The sequence below is a fragment of the Mycteria americana genome, chromosome 19 (assembly GCF_035582795.1).
Source record: "Mycteria americana isolate JAX WOST 10 ecotype Jacksonville Zoo and Gardens chromosome 19, USCA_MyAme_1.0, whole genome shotgun sequence".
NCBI lineage: Eukaryota > Metazoa > Chordata > Aves > Ciconiiformes > Ciconiidae > Mycteria > Mycteria americana.
In genome coordinates, this window is record NC_134383.1 from 4,696,612 (window position 1) to 4,718,247 (window position 21,636).

Consider the following 21,636-nt stretch of genomic DNA (forward strand, 5'->3'; position numbering starts at 1 on the left):
TACTTTAACTTTGCAAAATGTGAGATGGATGAACATGTTCAAACACCAGTAAGTGACCTTTAAATGCTCTGATGAAAGCTTGCTACCTTTAAATGCTCTGATTGAAAGTTTGATGAAAGCGTGGCTAGAGCACAAGAAATATAAGGGGGTTTTGTGTTTTGGAGAAGGTTACGATGAAACCCACTAAAAATGTGTAGCTGAATGTGTTCTGGTTTCTGTTGCATGTTGTTTGGGAGGGAGGTGGGGAGCAAAGAATATTTAGGCAAATGGAACTTTTGTATGCTCTTGAAACAAGAGTGATCACACATTTGTCCATTGGATGAAGGCTAAAGAGAGTTCACTTTCTCACCTGATTCTTAACAGTTTAGGATGCTGTGTGGAACGCTTGATGTAACTGTGAGAGGAGATGCTCAGATCTTTCCTGGAGCGCAGCAAGGGACACTCAACACATTTTGCTGATAGTTCTTACTGCTGATCCCTCTGCTGCAGTCAGTGTTGGACCTCCGCAGTCTTCCTGGAACTTTTATTGGCAGCCCTGAGTGTCACACTTGAACAACAAACTTAAATTTGTGGCATCCAAATTCTGCACAGTAAATGAGACAGATTAGTGTCACATCCACTGCTGTCACAGTTAAGAACAGCTCTATTTGAAACAGCCTGTGCCGCTTCTAGGCCTCTTCACAGCACTGAGGTCAACCGTAGTAGTGGGAAGGAGACTGAGGTATACTGACTCAGCTTGTGCTAACCTATAAACAGCTGCAAGGCTGCCTCTGGGCATTTTGTTCCAGGCTGAGAGGGAACACTGCAAAATTGTGCTCTAGTTTTACATATTTATTTCCCCTTTCTCTTGATTCCCTTCCTAAAAGAGTGGTTTTTCTAAAAAGTCCTCTGAGACAAGTAGTTTGTGGATTTTCCCTGTTCTTAATTTTTTGGCATAGGTTCATTTGAGAAAATGGCTTGTGTAAGCGCCTGCTGAGAAAAGTGTGTTCCTACCAAGCTCACTTCAGTAAATACCTAACTCCTCTAGTAGTCGCCTCTAGTTTTACGTGGGAAACACCGGCCAGTAGTGACATGAGATGTAGGTTCCCTACTCCCAGGGCAGCGCTTATGTGTATGTTCACAAGTTTGGTGCAACTCCTTCAGAGAAGGACTGGTTTTCCTAGAGCTGAGAATCTCAATTCTTCATGCATGTGAGTGTGCGTAAGTGATTTGAGACTGACAGATGATGATTATTTTTATTTGTGTGACAGAAACCTTCTGGGTGTCTTGAGCAGATGCTGTTGAATCCTCGTTTCTTGAGGGGGAGACACTCAGCCTGCTCATCCATCTGTCTGGGCTCCTGCCTCATTATTAAGTGCTCTGTATTTTAGACTAAAGTGGGCAGATGGTTTTATTCTGAGCTGTTAGGAGATGTCTTTTTGTGTTGCAGGCATGTAGCTCTTTGTGTAGGTATTAGTGTACCCGATTTGTCTGTCCATCTAGGTTTGGAAAAATGGAATAGCATCTCTTGCACAGCACCTTATTCTACTGAGCACGAGTACCTTGTAAAAGGTGCATTAGCAATTATTCTTATCCCAAACACCTGCTCGGTATGGGAGTACAAATTTCACTGAAAGTTGGTGAAAGTTAGTTCTATAATATTTGAGGATTACCTGGAAATTCTGTTGAACTATAACTGTGCAGAAACAAAGTATATGAGTACAGACAAATCGCTTTATCAATCGCTGATCATTCTCTTTGGAGGCAGACTAAGTTGTAGTGGAAGAGAAGGAAGATCAACAGGTCCCCAGGCTCTGTCCCAAAAAGGTGGGAAGAGGTTTGCTGCTTTCTTGGTACACACTTAGTATTTAAATAAAAAGCTTCACTCTCAGAACTCTTCAGGAATTGCATTGGGCAATTGGCAGTTGTCCTACTGCTATCAGTACCTTTTTAACTATGCCTAATTATAAAGCCTATTGGTTATTTTAGATCCAATCAACCACTTAAATAATCTCTGTGCCTTCGATTTAATTACTAGATGTTATTTGCATCAAGGACACTGATTCATCCAAAGTAGTTAGTTGCCAGATTCCCGTGTATTGAAGACAGACATTCATCTCATGCCTCGCTAAGCTTCTGCTTACTGGGGCTTTTTCTTTTCTGTTTAATCTGAGCTTTTTTATTACAACTTTATAAAGGTGTCATTGTGCAGTTTAGCCCTAGGGAAACTGATGAGAGGCCCAGAAATATAACTTGGGGAAAAAAAAAAAATCTAATAAGTGTCATTGTTTGCTTGTATCTAATATTGGTTGGCTGGGAAGAAGTGGGAGTAAAATTGCATGCAGGCAAGAATGAATGGCAGATATATTTATAACTAATGAAAAGATTCTGTGAGGAACTAAGTATTCATTCCTGCAGAGGTTATTGACTCAGATGCTGAGTCTGGGCTGAATAATTTTGTGATTAAGAGTCAGAACTTTGGAAACTGAATTCACGGTTCAAAGATTTCATCTCTGCCTGCTTTCCAATTCTGTTCCAAATGTAGTGACATGGTTTGCTAGAATTGGCTTTTTCCCCCCACCCCTCATTACAGCTGGAATTTGACCCTGAGAATAAGATGGTGTTCTGCTTGTAGACCATTAGTTCAGTCGTTAAAATGTACTGCATAGCCTTATGTAGAAATTAACATAAACCTTTTAAAGAAGGACAAACAGTCCAAATTAGAAATGTCTCAGAATGATGCTATTTCCACACACGCATCCACACACCTTCCCTGTGTCCTCTATCCCTACTAATTTATACACACTTCTAAAATGAGCTGCATTTAATATTTTAACATCCAGGAACAGTCTGCTCTGAGAAATGAGCCCTTGATTTCTAAGTGCAATAGACTGGGCAAAATGGGAGATGCAGACACTTTTGAAAGATCTGATTCAGTTGAAGCGATTAGCCAAAGATTATTTAGCTAGTCTGTAGCGGATACTGAAGTTAAAGGCTAAAGTCCTGATGTGCTTTCCTTTGAGTAATTGTTCTCACATTTTACAGCATACTTATCTTTCTTACTTGCTTAACAGAGCTGTGAAAGAAGGAGCAACATTTCCTCTAAAAGTGTCCCCCCCCCCGCCCCGTTTAAAACTGATATCCTTTTTGTTTTTTCTTTGTTTCTATTTTTTGAAGAACAAGCTTACTGATGGGAGAAAGTATAATCAAGCCTACTGTTTGATCTCTAGAATTCAGTTTTTGGGGAAAACGAAGAAATAATGTTAACTCTCTAAAAGACAGTGGGGGGGGGAAGAGGATGAAATCTGGAATTGAAGCTTTCCTGGTGTAAGTTCTTTGACTTCATTGATGTGTACCACGGATTAATTTGTTCCTCAGCAAATATGTACCATGTCTTGCACACCTGGCTAGCAAAACCTGTCTGCACCCAGCTAGGTCCTTCAGCTTTTCTTTAGAATATCTGCCCAGGAAAAGGCTTTTTTTTCCTAAAGATTTTCTCAGAATAACCCTCTGAACCAGAAAGAAAAACTAAGGTCCCAGCCTGAGCTGGGATGCGTGGCTGATTGTATCTTTTCCTCCTATGCCAGTTCCATGCTTGGTCTGCTAGTGCTTGCTCATAACCTTTTCTCCTTTGTAAGTGCATCTGACATAACTGCAGAACATCTTGTACTCTGAGGTGAGAACCATGTGAAAATCCTTAGTTTCTGTATAAGCACTGAGGCCGCTAATATGGAAGAACATGAGATGCGCAGCTGGAATGTTGGAAGAAAAACCTTTTTGCTTATGAAGAAACTAGTGCCAATGAGCTCAAATGTGGTTCCCAAAGTGGATGAATAGGATCACTGGCTAATCCGAGTTCCCAGCTCTTGGAGAAAAAGACATCCTGGGGCTTATGGGTGACATGTCAGGCTTGCCTTAAGACTCTGCCACGCCTCAGGGCTTTCTGCTACTGTCCAGTGAACTGGTTGACAGATTTCTTAGGGTTAAAGAGATGTTTTTGTGGATGGCTTACGAATTTATGGGCTCTTTACAAGAGAATAACACTTATGTGTGACAGTGTCTGGCAACATTTAGTGGCAGCTAACGACTTCAAACACTTGCAGTGTTGTGTTAAAAGTAATTCCTACGTACCTGTATTTAACAGTATCTTAGAAGCAAGGAACCATTTTAACAGCAAACTCATGCCGGCTGTACACTACAAGCTAGGCTGTTAAACTGCCGGCAGCTTCTCGGCCACTAGAGAGCAGCAGGGTCCTGTTGGTGCAGGGTCCCTGGCCGCTGTTCGGTGTCTGCCGTGCTTGGTCTTCAGAGGATCTGTGGGGCTGTGTGTGGACTTGGGAAGGCCCGGACCAAGCGTAAAATGCATCGTCTTGTAGGGATTCATGACACATCCAAGAAACCTTAGGTTGAACAAGTGATCCATCGTGGATGCTGCACTTAAATCACAGTTCAGATGGTGAGACAGAGACACTTGTAATGTGAATTTAAGATGCTATCTTTTCTGAAATTTAATTAGGTGGCAAATAAAAGCCCCATTTAGTTGGATGAAGGAGCAAGTGCGTAGCCCCTGTACCAAGTGGCTTGTATCTTTTGGTGCTGTTATGTGTAGCTAATTTTTTTTTTAGACTTTTTCTTCTCTGTATGCAGTAGTAGCACACTGCAGTCATTTTGGCCCTTGGTTTTAAGAAGGACTTTGAACATAAATTCATGTCTTTGCATTTTGGAACTCATCCGTGACTGGATATGATAGTAAGCATGCAGCACTGGTTATGAAATTTGGTAGGAGCTGTAAACAAAAAGCAGAGACCAACAACAGAGGGTGCATTATTAAAAGTAGTCAGTGTTACATTTAATTTGAGAATATTTTCCTGTCATTCACAACTTCTGAGTTATAGTTCAGACGTAGTAGGAGAGAAATTCACATCACAGATAATATAACTGGAGATGTTAACTGAGAATTAAAGCTCAGCAAATAGTAGCGGCACCCCCTGCCCAAATTTTGTAAAGGAAAAAAAAGGACGGTAAGATTGTCATACCTAGGAATTATTAATCTTCAGCAAAACAGACTTTCTAGTTCACAAGCAGTTGGATTCCAATGCATGTGTTAGCTCTGATCAGGAAGGAGAAATAATAACTACTTCTTTTTCTCTTCACCACCTTGAAATGGATGCTTGTTTTGTACTGCAGTTGCTCTTGATAGGGACAAGACATGGAATTTTCAGCTCTTGTAGCTCAGAACCTCTTCAGGTGTCCTGGACTGTACATTCTGACTCTCTTTTGAAGATCGCCATCTGACTTAAGTACTTTCTGAACTTAAACTTGCACAGTTCGAACACATCAGGCAGCTATCTTAATCTCAATTTTATCTGCAAGGAAATTGAAACAAAATGTGAAATGGCTTTCTTGGAAGGACAAAAAAGAAAAGTAGGATTGTATCCCAGGAACCCTGATACCTAATCTCAGCAACAACCTAACTAGCTCATGCCTCATCTGCCTGGCTTTAAGGAAAAAATAAAGCCTTTTCAGATAGTTCTGCTTACAGAAGACAGTTACACTGATTGCAGTCCTGTGAGAATTGCTGAGAGACTTTTTACAGGGTAGAAAAGGTGATGTGTGGTGCAAACCCTTCCCTCTGTGATGACAGCTAAAACCTCTTAGTGCTACTCAAATCTAACATGCTTGCTGGGTAAAAATCTTGGTATATAAAAATGGGAGTTATGATTGTTCAACATGACTTAAAAACTGAAAGAGCTGAAGTGTCACCTGTTTGCTTCTGTTGCTACTTTTATATTAAAAGGCAAACAAAGGAAAGAAACTTTCTTTTAGTTCATAGTCATTACTAGTGTTTGTAGCTCTGGGGATAGATGAAATAGATAGAGCACAGTCTGGGAATTGTTAGTGTAAGCTTCCCTCCAAAGCATTTGACTCTGACCTTGATTGAGTGCCTCTGCAGAGTTTGACCTTGCTTTCCCAAGACTCTCACAAGAGCATAATAATGATGATTTGGAGGGAGAATACTTGAAGCGGGCTTCTGGTGATTGTGACATAACCTGACAATTCTAAGTTATTTCATTAAGAGATGACCATTAGGCTGATGATCCTCAGCAACTGTTTGGAACTAGGTCAGTGAGAGACTCTGTGGCGCTCGAAATTGTGTGTGTATATTTAGCTTATTTACAACCTATGTTAGCAGTGTAACCTACTCTGTTACAGCAAAGGCATCACTAGCCTTAGCAAATGAAAATGTAGTAACAGATTGCTGGGAAGATGTAACTAGGAGGGTGGAGTCTATCATGTTGGGCAATAGCTGTAACGACTGTTTCTAAGATGTACAGGATCTGCTACATTCCTTAGTGTATTGTGGAGGCATTTATCAGTTTTCACACCTGTACATGCATACTCAGGTGAAACATCTGCCTGGGGGGCATATTCAATGCATTCTGCTTATACACGATAAATGTGGCATCTACTTTGTGACATTGCATGTGACAGTGCTTTGTGATCTCGATGTATAGAACTCTTCCATACTCATTTACTGTAATCCCTACTTACTGATGCTGCGGATGTAGTACATGTACTCTCTTACATGTGCTTCGTTATACGTACAAGAAACATGGGTATGTTTTATAGTCTTTGCATGTTTATGGCATGTAATACACATCAGTGGAGAGATATTTGTGTCTATCCTATGATATGTGTATGTTGAATATGTGGTGGGGGGAAGAAATGCACTTGGCTGGCTTCATTTCCACAACAGCAAGTGCAGGATGGTAAGTGTGAATGGCAAACCCAACTGGAGGAGACATTTTTCAACTGTCCATGAAGTATTTTCCAAATAACTCTCTTCCAGAGATCATGAAGAAAAATGACAGTTGTCCTCAGGCATTTGTCTAATTGAAGGAATGGGCTCTATCAGCCTTGCTGCTGCAGTTGTGGATAACTGAGGTGATGGACAGGAGCGGTATTTATAAAGCAATTTCTATATGCTTATTATAAAATGAGTTTACCAATTATAGGAAAGAACCTTTTTTGTCCTTCTGTCATTTTAGTGGCTCTTGGGAGTTCAGAGCTAGTTTTGGTGGTTTCCATTTGGCCTTGTGCAGAATAAGACTTGAGAGAACCTTTTTCTGACAGGCGTTCCTTTCCACAGTATTTTTATAGGGACAAAGCAATGTTTTGCTTCTTCCTATTCTATAAAGAAGAAAGGAGGGAGATGACAGTTGTTCCAGGATTGTTTTTAGTTGTCCTAAATACAAGAAAGCAGAAATACTTAAGAGTATTCCACTTCCAACTATGCTGTTGGTACAGAGTAATGATCTACAGGTAACACCATTATTTATTAATTCTCTTTAGACTCAGTTTTAGATACAGATGTTTCCTGTACCAGTCATGCAAACCAGCATGCAAGTTATGAGCTGGGAACTGCTGCTCTGAGCCAGATATAAATTTTAGTTGGAGTCAGGTAATCCCAGAAAGGGACAATACAGTACTTGTTAAAGCATTTGGTGTTTTTCTTTCTGAGATAAAACAAAGGCCCAGGTGCAAATGTGAGAGGCTCAGTCACTGGACTGTAGGGTATTCTGTAACAAGGTTCCTTCTTTTTTAGTTTTGTTTGAAAGCTGTTCATTTTGTCTAGGTGCAGAATGGAAGCAAATACCAAAACCTTGCTGTTCTTGTACTTTGGCTTGTCCTGTTTCTTATGAACACTTTTTTTTTTTCTCTGTTCAGCTAGTAACACCTTGTACTTTGCGGTCTGTGCTTGCTTGATCAGAGGGGCTTTTTATGTGTGGAAGTTTCTTCATGCAGATATTGTGCTTTTCTTCAGAACTGCCTGCTGGGTGCTGATTTTTAGTGTTGGAGGAAAGGGGCTGTTTCAGTTAGTTGTCCAAAAACCACAAGTGGTAAAAACTCCAAGAGCATCATGCTGGAACTTAAGCCGCTTGCCTAATTTTTGGTGGCTAAAGTGAAGAGAGGAAAGAGTTAAGTTCTTAGTGAAACTGTTTTGTGAACATATCACAATAAAGCAAAATGTTTGGGTTTTTTTAGAGGGTAGGTGTTTACATTGCAATATCCAGGTGAAGGTATGTGTGTAAACCTGGGAGAACAGTTATTCTGTGGTGAGGGATACAGTATGCTGCTTAGCTGTACACGTTTGTTCACCCCTGCTTTCAGCTGAGAGCCTTAACTTTTGTTGCTTATGTTTGAGTATTGGCTGGGTTGCTCAGAAATGCTACAAGGCCTAATTACTGCTATGCTGAACACTTGTTAGGGTGGGATTTGGAATCCAGCTCTTGGGTAATTCTTGCATGTGGTTTAGCAGAGGGAAGCAAGGATTTATTTTAATCCTAATCTTGCTGCTCTTGGGGCAAATAATTTAGGCACATTCAAATTTTTAATGAGAGCTGTGAGTTTGTCACACTCATCAAATAGTTGAGTGAAACTTTTCAGTGTGCTGGTGTGCATGTTTCTCTGTGCAGGTCTGGGTTAAATACAGCAAACTTGACTGACCTGAGCTAGTGAAGCAGATATTTTAGCTGGACAGGGAGCAATGTACTGTTCAGAGACCTTTTGCACTTACAGACTTGTTCTCCTGTGGTTAATGGTGTGTGCTGTGAGCTGTGACCCATTAAGTAAGTGCTGTACAGGTAGAGGAATTCCAAGGAACTTGGACAGAGTCCCCTTGCTTCCTTCATGTACAATGTATATAGTGCAAACCAAATGCCAAGCTGCGATGCAAATTCATTCTAACAGGTCACGCTATGTTTTGTGAGCGACTGAACTTGATCTGCTCTAAATTCCGTCTTTGATTTATAAGAAGAAATGAGCTTCCTTTTTGGATGCTCGAGTGAGAGGTCTTGAGCAGTGTAAATAAGCAGTGTCCAGTAACTCACTTGAGTCCTAAATTGCAAAGAAAACTCAAACTGAGAAGGAGGTCCCAAAACATTTGCCCTGTTGCCATCTTCTGATGAAGTATTATTGTGAAGTCATGACACGGATTTAATTTGTTTTGCTTGCTATCTTTGGCTCAACTGTCCCCTTAAATTTGGAGGAAGAGCACTACCTGAAGAAATTAACTGTGAAAGTATGGTCCTAATGCTGAAAAAGTATGTATTGTGCTGTGCAATTTGAATCATATTTGACAATTTCTGGAGTTCTGGATGGTATCTGAAGAATCTGGGGTTTGCTACTGTGTACGAGGCCAAAATTTAAATGGCTAGTTATGCGTGGTACTCTGTTAGTAAGAGTTCACCGATTGAAGCCTTTAACGGTTATTGCTGACATGGAGAATTATTTCTTTTGGAAGGGAAGGCACAAATAGGTGTAGGTTAATCTCTAAGCAGAAAGTCCTGTTGGAATCTGCCTCCTCTTCAAGTATTGTTAAAATGGCCAGCAACTAATATGTAATACAACATATATTCCACAAGTTTTATTTGGTTCTGGTAGGAGGGATTGGATACTATGTGGCGAAGCCTGTTGCATCCCCTTTCTGTCCCATGTTGTTACCCACGCTGTTGTCGATGACAACGATGTGATTCTGGTAGGAGTTGAGAGTTACTGCTCCTGGATTTCGGACCAGGTAGCCTTCTGTAATGCACTTAGCACATATGTAGGCTGTGCTTTGCACTGTGAGTACAAGTATCTGACAGACGTGTTAGTCTTATGGCAGAGGCCAGTGCAGTTTGTGCAATTTATCCAAAAGCTGGTTTCTTACTACAGGAGACTTGATTGAAAGCATTTCTATTATTTTGGGTCAAACTACAATGAAAGCTGTTCTGTTTGGTTGGGTGGCATGGAGGAGATGTCCTGAGTCCTTTGGGATAAAAATGCATTTATGTTCCTTAACAGCATGTTTTTTGGGGAGATGAAGGAAGAGGGGCTGAGACAGTGTTTAACCCAAATAATCGGGATTTATGGTCATTAAACAATGTGCAAGACTACTTTCTGAACTGGGCTGCTTGTGGAAGAGATTGTGGCAAGTCCTGACGAAATGTTGTGCTGAGCAGGGAAGAATTGGGGAATGCATGGGCCACAGGAGTGCCTCCGTCTTGCTTTGTAATACACTGAGGTATCAGCCTGTTGCTGGTATTTCTCGCCCTGCAGCCTGCGAAATTTGTGTCATCTGTCTTGTAACATAGTCCTTGGGTTTGAGAACAACACATGCAGGTATCCAGTATCACATATCCAAAATAAAATTGACTGTGTATGTTCAAATGATAGCAACTGCTGCTTGGTAGTGCATAATTTAAAGGGACAGATCTGTAGGGCACTAAAGTAAAGTAAGACTGGTTAGCCAATATGTGTTCCTTGCGTGTATTCGCAAGTTGTCGTATGTCAAATTGTAATAGGCCTCATTCTAATTTAATATGCAGAGACCAAAGGATGGTTAAAGTCCTAGTGTAAGGAAGTGTTCTGGTTCCAAAGGTAATGTGACTGTTCTCGCAGAAAACTGTTGGAATGCAAAAGTAAATGCATATAAAAATATTAGTCTTTAATTTAAACTCACAAAATTACTCCAGAATTTAAACAGAAAAAAGAAACATGCAAGTTTTGGAATCTGAAAATCAGAGTTTTGACCTACCAGGGGTTGCTCTGTTGTTGTAGGCATGGCAGGTCTCTCATGCAGAAGCTGCTGCTTTCAGCTGTGTGCACAGAAAGGAAAATATGCTGTTGAACTGTAGGAAAAGGACAGTTTGAATGGAAAGATACGGCTTGAATTTTTCAGACACAAGTTTTCAGGCACAAGTCTGTAAGTGCAGTTATCTCCCTGCCTGACCTGACAGAGCTTCTGTAGCCAGGGTATTGTGCATCTGAGTGACTTTTAGTCTTCTGAATAAGTTGTATGTATTTCCTGTATTTAGAAATAACTGGTTTTAATTAACAAATTTTTTTGTTACAGTACTCTGTGCCATCTCCTGCTCTGTATTAATCTCTACCAGGGATGACACTTTACTGTCCCTTAAATGCATGGGAAAGCTATTATAGAAAGGACTGCCAAAGAATCTGTGCTGGCGTTAGTTCGTAGTCTTCATTCAGGGAAGGGATTTTTAGTTTTTCAGAGGATTGTTCTTTCCTCTTTGCTTAATTCATAAGCCCTCTTCTGAGGGTACTGGAAAACCCAGAATGTTTGAGTTAAGAGAAAGGCAGAGAGATTGCTGATCAACCTGAAGCGTTGACAACCATTTGCTGCTCTAATGTATCTATCCTTAGACGGATCATTAAACTGCAGTAGTCATTAAACAAGGATCTAACAACACACAGGCTCTCATGGAAGCAGTCAAATCGTGCTGTTGTGATTTGTACAGAAATAGTGCTTGATCATGGCTGGTATTTTTCACTTTGTGGATCAGGTGTTTGAGCTGTCTCTTATTACATAGCTTCTCTTTTTTCTGAGAGCATCAGACAGGTGGCCAGCATCCTCTCTCCAAAATAAAAATGCACTGAGAATGTTGGAGTGCAAGTCAGTGTTGCTTACTAATCAGTGAAGTACTTGGAATTAAAGGGATAGTCCCCATGCATATCTACCCTGTCCTAAGTGGAAGGATTCTCATGGCACAGCCTGAGAGAATTATTTTCAGTTTTGTATGGGTGAAGGGGGTGGGATAGGAATCCTGTCGTGCTGAATTGAATTCAACTAGTGTTCAACAAGGCTGAGGGTGAAGAAATTGTACTAGCATGGCCATGGCAACAAAAAGCGGACTGGTGAAAGGGCCGGTTTTTCCTTGCTGAAGAAAGTGATTACCAAATGCTACTATTGCCCAGAGCAATGTGGTATGAGTCTCTTTTTGATTAGATAACATCTGTGGGGATTTTGAGGGTTTGCAATGTTCACTGTGCAATTTATTACTTAAAGAAAGCATGCAAAAGTGCAAACTTTGACCCTTCTTATTTGCACTTACTTCTGCCATTAAATGAGAATCTTGCATTTTTGATAAAAGATTCCACAGGAGATCAAGCTCATTAATACAGGGAGCAAAACTTCTTTATGATAGCCTCCAAAGGGCTACTGATCCTTTCCCCCAAAGTTGCACATCCTCACTCTTGGTTAAAATTTAGGAATGATATTGTGGGGTTTTGATTCCCAGGTGCCATGGGAAGGTGATGAAAGTTAATTTTCTGTGTTAAGAGGTAGCCAGTAATGTTACGTACAGGTGGCTTCTGAATGTCTGGTGATATGAATGTACTTCATGTCATGGTGGCTGAAGTACATGCAGGGTCAGGTTTCTCCATACTGCAGAGGAGGAAGAAAAGGTATCAGCCCTTGAGAGGCAGAGAGGATGCACAGCTACTCGTGCAAGTCTTCAAATATGGAATATTGGCATTTTGTCTAATGTGTAGATTTTTGTTTCTTGGACTTGAAAAAACTGTTTTATTTAACTTTAAGTGGGTGTTTGTAGAAGGCATTCTGATTGTGTGTGTGTGCACACCTGATGCATAGATACCAAGGTGACAGGAGCTACAGAAAGTGATTTGAAGAGTTGCTTAAGCTATTAACTTACAGGATGAGCAGAACAAAAAGGGCAGTACAACAAAGTAGAACATAGCAATTGAGGATTTTTAAAAAAATACATATTATTGAAACATTGTTTCCTTCCCCCTTGTTCTTGCTGTTACAAATCTTTCTTTTTTGACATGTTTAGTTATTGATGTCCTAGATGGCAGTTTTTGGTGTTTGAAGTTCTTGTGAAGTTTATCTTCAAACAAAACTGAGGCAGTCCATGCAAGAAAAAATATTTTGATTTGGTTGACAAATATTTTCTAATGTGAAACTAGTATTTTTAAAGGTTTGGGCAGTTCAACAACGAAAACTAAAGCTGTATCAGGCTGATTTAGAGATATATATTTTTTTTTTTTTTCCTCCTGGCAGCACACTTGAAATCGACACAGCTGAATTCTAGTCACTCCCTGAGAGAATTTAAGTTACTGTGTTGCTTTCTGAAAGTGACCTGAAAATACAGCGTCATTCAGGAGCATTCAGTGAAATTCAATGGATCTTGATGGAGATCTGTCACACTTTGTTTTCCCTGGTTTGGTTTCCTTATGGGAATTTTGCACGGCTTGTCCAGAAGCTGCTATTCCTCCCAGTGCTTGACCCTTGGTAGAGCTACCTTAGTGTATTAAATGCTTGGGAATATTCTGTGTAGTATGTGTCTTCCTTCTGGTGTAAAATCTGTTCTGCATGTCTAATTGTCTTTGTGGTGTCTTTGTTGGTTCCTGGACCTGAGACCATCCATCATCCACTGTCATTTTGGAAGCAGTGTTGCCCTCCAAGAACTCTTCTATCAGCTTTCACTCATGTGAACCTGAGCTAAAAAACTACCCAGCTTCCCAGTTCTAGTGCCACCTGCTGCTACTGCCTTTTTAGCTATTCCTCAATCCCTTTCCTTCTCTGTGAGCAGTCAATGGGGACAAAACACCCCCCTAGTTGTGCAAGAAAAGGCTGAAAGTCCAAGTTTGCTTGCACCCTCCCTCCACAGGGTGGGCTGTCTGAGCAGGAAGGTGGGACAAGGGGAAAGCCTGTCCAATTGGCTTCTAGAGCAGGCTGTTATCACTTCTTACCCTTTTTCATGTGGTTGATTTGTAGCAGCAGCATATTTGGTAATATAAACCCTGTCTCTTGGGATTAAGCGTGCAGTTACGCTTGCAACAGCTGCCTGCGTATGTCTTACCCGCTACAGAAAAAGAACATGCTGCTCCTCCTACTTTCTCCTGATTTTATCTAGTATTGTTGCTTCCCTCCCTCTCTTTGTTTCTCTTTCTGACCTCCTCACAGCTCCACGCCGCTCCACTCCATACTTGCTTCCTCTCTTGAGAAGACCACAGCTGAGTTTCCTAGCACAGCCCCAGGAGACTTTCTTTCCTGAACCAACATTAGGCAAAGAGGACAGAAGGCAAAAGGGGAGGGGGAAGCTGAAAGTGAGGCAAGCTGTTGCTGGCAACCCTTCAGCAACCCTTGTCTTGGTGCTAAACCTACTGCTTTGAGAGACCCCAGGCACAGGGGAGGGACCTTGTTTTGTAGAGAGGAGAAAGAGACAAGAAACTTGAAACTGGCTTCCCCGGTGGCATGTCTGTGTCCTGAACATCCTCTCCCCACCCCGCTGTTTGTTAAATGAAAGCACGTGAAGAACATGAGGCTTCCTGCTTGAGAGGGAGGGCAGTACTGGACTGGGTGAGGGAGGAGGAAGGCAAGTTGTGGTGTTGTGGTGTGGTTTACACTGAGATCAGAGCTAGTGTGCCTGGGGGTGGGAGCAGAAAGAGAAAGGGCATCTGATGCCAGCTGCCAACATGACAGAAACCCTGCAGCTCCCAGCACTGCAAGTCCCAGAGCAGCAGGTGGTGGAGGGTGGCCGTGCCTGGTCCAGCTCGTCCACCCCGACCCTGCGCAGGAAGCGCTTCAAGATGAGGCGGATGAAGAATGTGCAGGAGCAGAGCCTAGAGACCAGCAGGTATCAGGATTCTCCTTCCTCCAGCAAGGAATACCTGCAGCTCCCATCCATTGAAATCACTCCCTCCAGTGATGAGGACGCTCCGTGGTCCAACTGCTCCACACCCAGTGCCTCCCCGCGGCGCAAGCGCTTCCTTCTTCGGAAGTGGCTGCGTGTGAGAGAGAAGAAGGAATACAGTGAGAGCAGGTATGTTTTTGGCTGCTTTCCCTTCCCTGCTTCCAAGAAGAGCCTGTCCCCAGTAGGTAGGTAGGGTCTATTGTTCCACTAGAAATCTTGGCGTGCTTCTCTGGGAGCTTCTCTGGGATTTTGTCCTCGCCTGTTGGCTGGAGTGGGTAAGGTGTAGTTGGTTGGACTTGCTGATGCTAGACCAAATGGCCTAATCTTTATGTACAAACAGCAGGCATGTTAGAAACAGCAGTGCTAGGATCTGTCCTTGTTCATGGTCCTCTGCCTACCTTCTACAGGTGATACAGAGCTGGTGAAAAGAACTTGCTTCTGAGTGAGGGAGACTGTCCAGAAAGAATGGGTGATAAGCCTTAACTTTAAGGTGTCCTGAAGAGACTCTTGAGAGGGAGAGAGGAGGTGACCTCTCTGCTGGGATTACCAGGGCAGGGAGTAATGGTGTCAAACCTTTGACAAAGTTTTCTGGTGATGTTCATTCTTACTGCTGAGACCTCTTCTGAAATCCTTTGTTCAGTTGCTGCCATTGGGAGAAGTGAGGACAAGAGAGAGAAACAAAGTAGCCCTGTGGCTAGTAGGTGGGTCTGCAGGTCAGGATGTCTGGGTTCAGTTCTTGGCTGCTTTCCAGACTTAAAAGTCACTCAGTCCTTTGGCTCAAAAGGGGACAAATAATTCATAAAGACCTCCAAGAGCTTGTCAACACAGGAAAATTAATGCCCAGGAAGTTATTGTGTGGCCATACAAAGACAAAGCTATACCTTATGTAACCCTCTGCAGGTGCAGTCGGGGTCTGCAACAGGCAGTGTAGTTTACTCTGCAGAGTGGAACAACCTACCTTTCCTGAAGGCCTAAAATACACAAGACACTTCAAAGGTTTCTCTGAGAAATTATTGCAGTATAAATTCTTATACTAGCTTAGTGTGGGCCAATTTTTCTTCTGCTGCTTTGCAGCTCCCATGCAGCCTGTGTGTAGGTTTGTGCCTGAAATTATGTACTGTACTTCCATAAAAAGAAGCTTGTCTCTGTTTCTGCACCCAGCATACTAGGTTGACTCACTTAAATAGGACAGAGCTTTTTCTTCCACCAGTATCCACTCTGATTATGTGGTAACTCTTCTTGCATGAGGTCCCTTTACCAAGGTCAGTCTGTCATTTTATTAAGTTTTGGGGAAGTTTCATCAATAAATGCATGCCATCAAGGATTTGATAATACCTCTTTTAAAAAGTTAACATGGAAAAACATATCTTGATTGAGAAATATTACTGATTTTTCACTTAGCTGTGGTGATAGTAGTGATTCAGTTATAGCATAGAAAACAGGGGAAGGATAATGCATAGGGCATATGCTAAAGTGTCAGAATCACAAAGTTGAGGTCTGGAGCTCAACAGAGAGGATTGCTTTTTAGCTGGAGGATTTAATTTAGACTTAGTGATGGTGAATGTGTTTGAGACTGGCCAAGACACACTTCTTTTGGTGTGAATATATAAGAAAACTTAGTTCATTTATGCGCACATGATATCTCCATGGCTATGCTGACAGCTTTCTGCTTATTCATCATTAAGACATTTCTACCTTAACCCTGGTTATGTCTTTGAAGCAGTGACTGGAAAAAAGCTGAAGTGATTGACGGATTAGGTGGCACTAGCATACCAAAGCCAGCATGGCACCTCCTTTCTTCATATGTAGTAGGCTCCAAATCTATCCCTTTTGCAATGGGAAACATGTTTTCAAATGGAACTTTTCCTTTTCTAGTCCAGAGGAAAAAAAATACCAAAACAGTTTGCTGTCACTTTGTGCTGAGCCTCTGGGCGTGCAGAATGCAAAGATCATCATTGGGCTTTCAAAACTCGGCAGGCGTGGAAACAACACAGAGAAAGCAGAATCTGTGGGGAGTTAGTCACAGAAAGAGTGATGAACCCTAAAGGATTTTGTGGTGTTAATTTAAGAGACTAGCAGCTAGCACCGTGGGGTAAACCTTACCGCACCCTGAGGCTGGTGCACGTGAAACCCTGTTTTAAAATACAGGGCAGGAAGCTGGCTTTCTGTAAATCAGACGCTGCCTGTCTACCTTCCCCTACTTTAAACTTGGTCATCTGGAGCACTGGCACTTTCTTGCTGCTGTTTTATTATGATGTTGCTGTTTGTAACAGATGCTGGTAATGTCATTTACTGTACTATTCATTTGTTTGTGGGCAACAGGGGCTACTGTACTAGAGTAAAGGCTGAAGCATTTCATCCAGTGGTTTTTTCACTGAGACCTGTCTTGGGGTTGAGCTACAGTGATGATGCTTGAACTGTCCAGCTGGTTAATTGTAACACTATCATAACAGGGATTCCCAGTGCAGTCAGTGTGCCACACATCTGCTAGGAGTGCAGGTACACTATTAAATGCTAAGGTTCCCAAATTTTGCCTCATAAAGGGGGGCAGCCATCAGCATGCAGTTCCCACCAGAGAAATGAATGCAGGTGGCTTCTAGTCACTCCCTCTTTCTAGTTAAATTGTTGTCAAGCACTTAGATTTTTTTTTTTTGGTCGTTGTTTTTTGGAGTCTGGTAACCTTTACCCCCATTATGTGGCCAGACATCTGCCTGTTTGTGTGGCAGGGTTTTCCCAGGAAAGCTGGTAGTTGAGAGCAAACTGTGCACCAGCTGACTTATTCCAGCGATGCGTGTGTTGCTTGCATGCCCCTGAGCAAGAGCAATAGCTCTGTGACCATTAGCATACAGTAAGCATCCAAGTGAATAAACAAATGCTTTATGACTGGAAAGGCTGTCTGTAATGCTCCAGGTCTGATGAAGGCTGGCTGCTTTTTTCATCTGGAAACTCCAGCCTACAAAATGTTCTATAGCACTGGTTAGTTTTTAACAGCCTGGATAATTTTAAGGTTTGTTTACCTGCTGGTTCTCTAAAAGCTGTTAGGTGGCTGATAGTGAGAGCAGAAGAGAGATTGTTTATTTCTTTTCATTAAACAGCAGAGATGGCATGTAAGAGCCTCGCCTGCCTATGACAGTTTTGTTCAAGGTGAAAGAGCAGGAAGAAGCCATTTCTCAGGGGTAGGAGTTTCCCTGTGACTTATCCTTGTACAAAAGCATGGTGATCCAAACTACAAGTTTGGTGCTCTGGTGGCCTATACGGATGATAAATAGGATGTTTTTTATAAGGGATGCAGGCAGCTTCTTAGCTATACTCCTCATCCATCATTTGCTACCCAGGTAATGATAGAAGTTATTTATCTGCATACAGCTTTGTAAAGTATGAACCCTGCACACAAGTGTACAAATTTTTTTATTAAGGCGTGATGATGTTTCTTTCCTCACTGCCTAGGAGATGCAATCTGTTAGCGTTTTGCTATGTGTGTAATGAGTGTGCATTATTGATGTGGGGATGTGACAGTGTATCTGCTTTAATTTATTATTTACTTCTTAAAGCCACCCTTGCTAGTAATCTCTGGAACTGCATGTGATTCTTGATGTGTAAGGCAAGAACTGCTGAGAGGATAGATCACTTGGGCCTCAAGGACTGCTCTCCTTTTGGCCTAAGATCAGTATTGGAATGAGATCCTGTGCTTCCACCTTTTCACTGGCAGCAGCTGAGAGTAAATAGGTGGGCCCTGTGCTATCATTGCCTGACTTAGGCTCTTCGTGTGAATGCTCAACAACAGTACATACGTAATAGTTGAGGTATGGTAAATCTTTCGTTCTTGAACGGTTTCCCTTGAGGCATTTGTGTTGGGCAAAGATTGTACTAGTGGTAATCTGAACGTGCTCCCCTACTGTGGGAAGAAGTAAGGCAGAATGCCAAGGATGGTAAAAGGTTTGAATCGCTTTGACTTGTTGTTATTGCTTGCTGAATTTGCTCTTGCAGGAGGTCCTGGAAGCTGTTGGGACTGTAGGCATCAGGACACTTCCCAGAGCTCCCTTTCCCTTGAGCCCTCCAAGATCACCTGGTTTGTCTTCTGTTAATGCTTGTCCAAAGGAGAAATTTGTTTGGTCAGTTGCAGCATCCAGACTACTTAATAATGAAACGCAAAATGTTGGTGCACCAACATTTTGTAGAGAATGTAGAACTTGTGTATTTTGTTGGATCAGTGGGGAATAGATTGTGCTGTAGCTCTTGATATTTGTGAAGATGAATGTACTCAGTTTGGTTGTCTGCTGGAAACCCTGACACTTACTGAAGTCCTAAGTGACGAGTTCAGCTAAAGGGAAAGACTCGCCTATATCCTAAAATGCCTCTGACATGAGGTGTTAAAAATGAAGTATATTAGAAGCATTCCATCTCATCTTAGAAAAGGGTATGTGCTGAGGAGATGGAGGTTTCTTGAGCTGCCGGACACACAACCATAGAGGTTTGACAGATGAAATCTTTGTAGCTTATCTGATAGTATGAAACAAATGACGCATTAGGAGGGGAACGTTAGCACTGTTCAGCAGTGTGCTCTGTGGCTGCTGCCATTCACATTCTGTGGCAGAAAGAGGTAAAATTTCTGCTTTTTCCTGAAGAAAAAAAGTTCACTTGTGAAGTTTCTTGGTCACTCTACTGAGATACATCAGTGAACTGCTGATTTGTTGTAACTTGTGCTAAAAATATTATTTGTAAATAAGTGTTTTAGATAGTTTGAATTTTTAATAAAAAGAAATCTTTAATTTCAAGTAGTTCATAATGCTTTTGCTTTCCTTAACAAAACTGAAATTCACTCGACGTTTCTGGGAATAAATTAATGCTTTGTTCACCTTTTTCTTCCTTCCATGCCTGGGAAAAATATCGTGGCGTTTTCTATAGGAAGAAGCTCCTGTGAAAGCCTGAGGTAGTGATGTGATTTCCCTCCCTGCCCTGCCAAGTAACTGCTAAATGTGAAAAATAAAAAACCCCAAAAGCTGCAAGAGTAAAGGCTGTAAGGCCTTTACTAATGTGAGACATTATGGAAATGCAATCCAAGATGACTACTGTCTTTAGATAATGTTAGTGGCAGTATTTACTAACCTCAGAAAAAGTACTTGATGAAGAGAAAACTGTTAAAGCCCTGTGCTGCTTGGGATTAAAGAGAGGACTAGAAAGGCTTGGTGGACTTAAGGTTTTGTTCACTTCATGTCATACAACTCTGAGGCTGCAAAATGAGTAACTCTGTAAATTTTTGTAGTTCTTGGTTTCTCAGGCTTTCATGCACTTCCATGTTTCAGTTTTAGGTCAGAGGAGAGGAAGTAGGGCTTCTGCTTTATTAGAAACACAGCAAGCTGCTGCAGGAATTGGTAGATGTGTGCATACTGGGATTGCCAGTGCATTTTTGCTTTTTATGAGTTTTGATAAAATGCTTGTTGAAATCTCAGTTGTGTGAAGAAACCGGCAGCTCCATAGGGGTTTCATAATGGAAGAGACGCAAACGGGTTGCATTTTTTCTTTCATGTTGTGCTTGTAGCTGGAGTTGGTTAATTGAAGTTTTAGGCAGGACAAATATCAGACATGGTGTGTTCTGAAGTGTAGAGAGGTGTGGGCAGAAATGATTGTTAGATGTTTTAATACTGTCACAAGTTTTTGGAACACATGTCTCCTTGTTAATCTTTTAAACTATGTTTAAAGCTATGATTTCTGGAGAAAATGGAAGCAGTGTGATCAATGTGTGAATATCCTATGGATTGAATTTGGGACTTGAATACATAGTTGGGTATGTAGCTGGTATTTGTGCTCTTTTGCATCTTCAAAGCAAAACCAGGAAAAGCTTGGGTGTTTTGTGTGTGGGGGTGTGTTTTGGTGTTGGTTTTTTTTGGTTTGGTGTGTGTGTGGTGGGGTGGTTTTTTTTTTTTTTTTCATAGATCTCTGTAGTAAGCAGCCCATCTTCTCTGCTTTTGGTAGCTTTGGAAAGTCCATAAGCACAAACTTCCACTTACGTGGTATCTCTTCTAATCTGAAATGTGAGAGTGCACAAATGATGGCTTAGTAGCAACTTCGCTATTAATGCGATGCTTTTCCTTTTTGAACCTGCAAGCTCGAATGAGACCTAATTTGTGCTTCCAGTGAACTGAATTTTTTTGAATTGATGCATGCATATCTCTTCATAAGAGTACTGATGTGCCGTTTGCTGCGACTGCAGTTTTTTTTGTCATTTGTTTATGATAATTTGTGCCAAGTGACTGTGAATCCCACCAGGTCTGTTATTGTTTTTGGCTGAGTCTTACTGCCTTTGTGCAGGACTTTGTGGTTTTCTTTTTAAATATTTGTCTTTCTGTATTTGTGTGGTTTAGGATGACCAGTCACACAAGAGTATCAAAATTGACTAATTTACAAACAGCTGGAACTTAAATGCTGTTGATCATATCTAGTCAGCAAATATTTACCATGGGACCATCTGAATTTCATGTCTTACACAGCTCTGTGCCTGTCAATGGTATTTAACAATTAATCATCGTGTTCATTACCACAGTTGTTTTCCACTGGATTGTGTTTTGAAATTCAAGATATCTGTTGTTCATTGTTGAATATGATGTTGATGAAAGGGCTTGGCTTGACAGCTGTGTAGGTTGATGTTGATGTTTTCATTTGTGAAATGAATACAGTGAGAGGAGAACTTGCCCATCCTGCCCCTTGTAACTCTCTCCAGCAAGGAGAGAGAATGACTCTACTACAAATTCAGACTCTGACTCTCCAACTCTGAACGTGACTGCAAAGGACACAATTAGTACTAATTATGATGATGGTCTCTATGATATATGCAACTGTCCCTTATCTTTTTTAATAATTACTAATGGGTTTAGACTGTAAACATTGCTTTACATCCCCCCCATCTATGAAACTGAGTTATTAAAAAGATATGAAGGTCTGGAGTAGGAAGTGCCCCTTCGGTTCTTGGGAACGCTGACAATATGTTAGGCTCCAGGTAGTGCATGCTCCAAGTTTAGGTTAAAAAAGGCACTTGAAATTGCACCTTCCAGCTCTGCCTTTCACTTGTTGCACTGATTCACTGCATGAGCTTGGGTACAAATTTTCCTCTTGCCTCTGCATATCCCCATTTCAACTTCAGTGAAATGTGCACAGAACC

General features: G+C 41.5%; 1 protein-coding gene across 8 annotated transcripts in view; it reads left to right on the forward strand.

The window, feature by feature from the left end:
* GRAMD1B (GRAM domain containing 1B) overlaps positions 1-21,636 on the forward strand; it is a 143,482-nt gene that overhangs the window by 23,443 nt on the left and 98,403 nt on the right. For 2 of the 8 annotated variants that reach the window (XR_012778430.1, XR_012778429.1), the window contains exon 1: positions 13,719-14,609. The exons of 1 other annotated variant lie outside the window; for it this stretch is intronic. Coding sequence is in view for 3 of the 7 variants with exons in the window: in XM_075521388.1 (XP_075377503.1) it covers positions 14,248-14,609 (362 nt within the window). In the remaining 4 variants the exon portion in view is untranslated. Of the gene's footprint in view, positions 1-13,696; positions 14,610-18,467; positions 18,550-21,636 lie in introns of those variants that run through there. 5 more of the 8 variants (XM_075521380.1, XM_075521381.1, XR_012778431.1 and 2 more) reach the window with 4 other exon arrangements.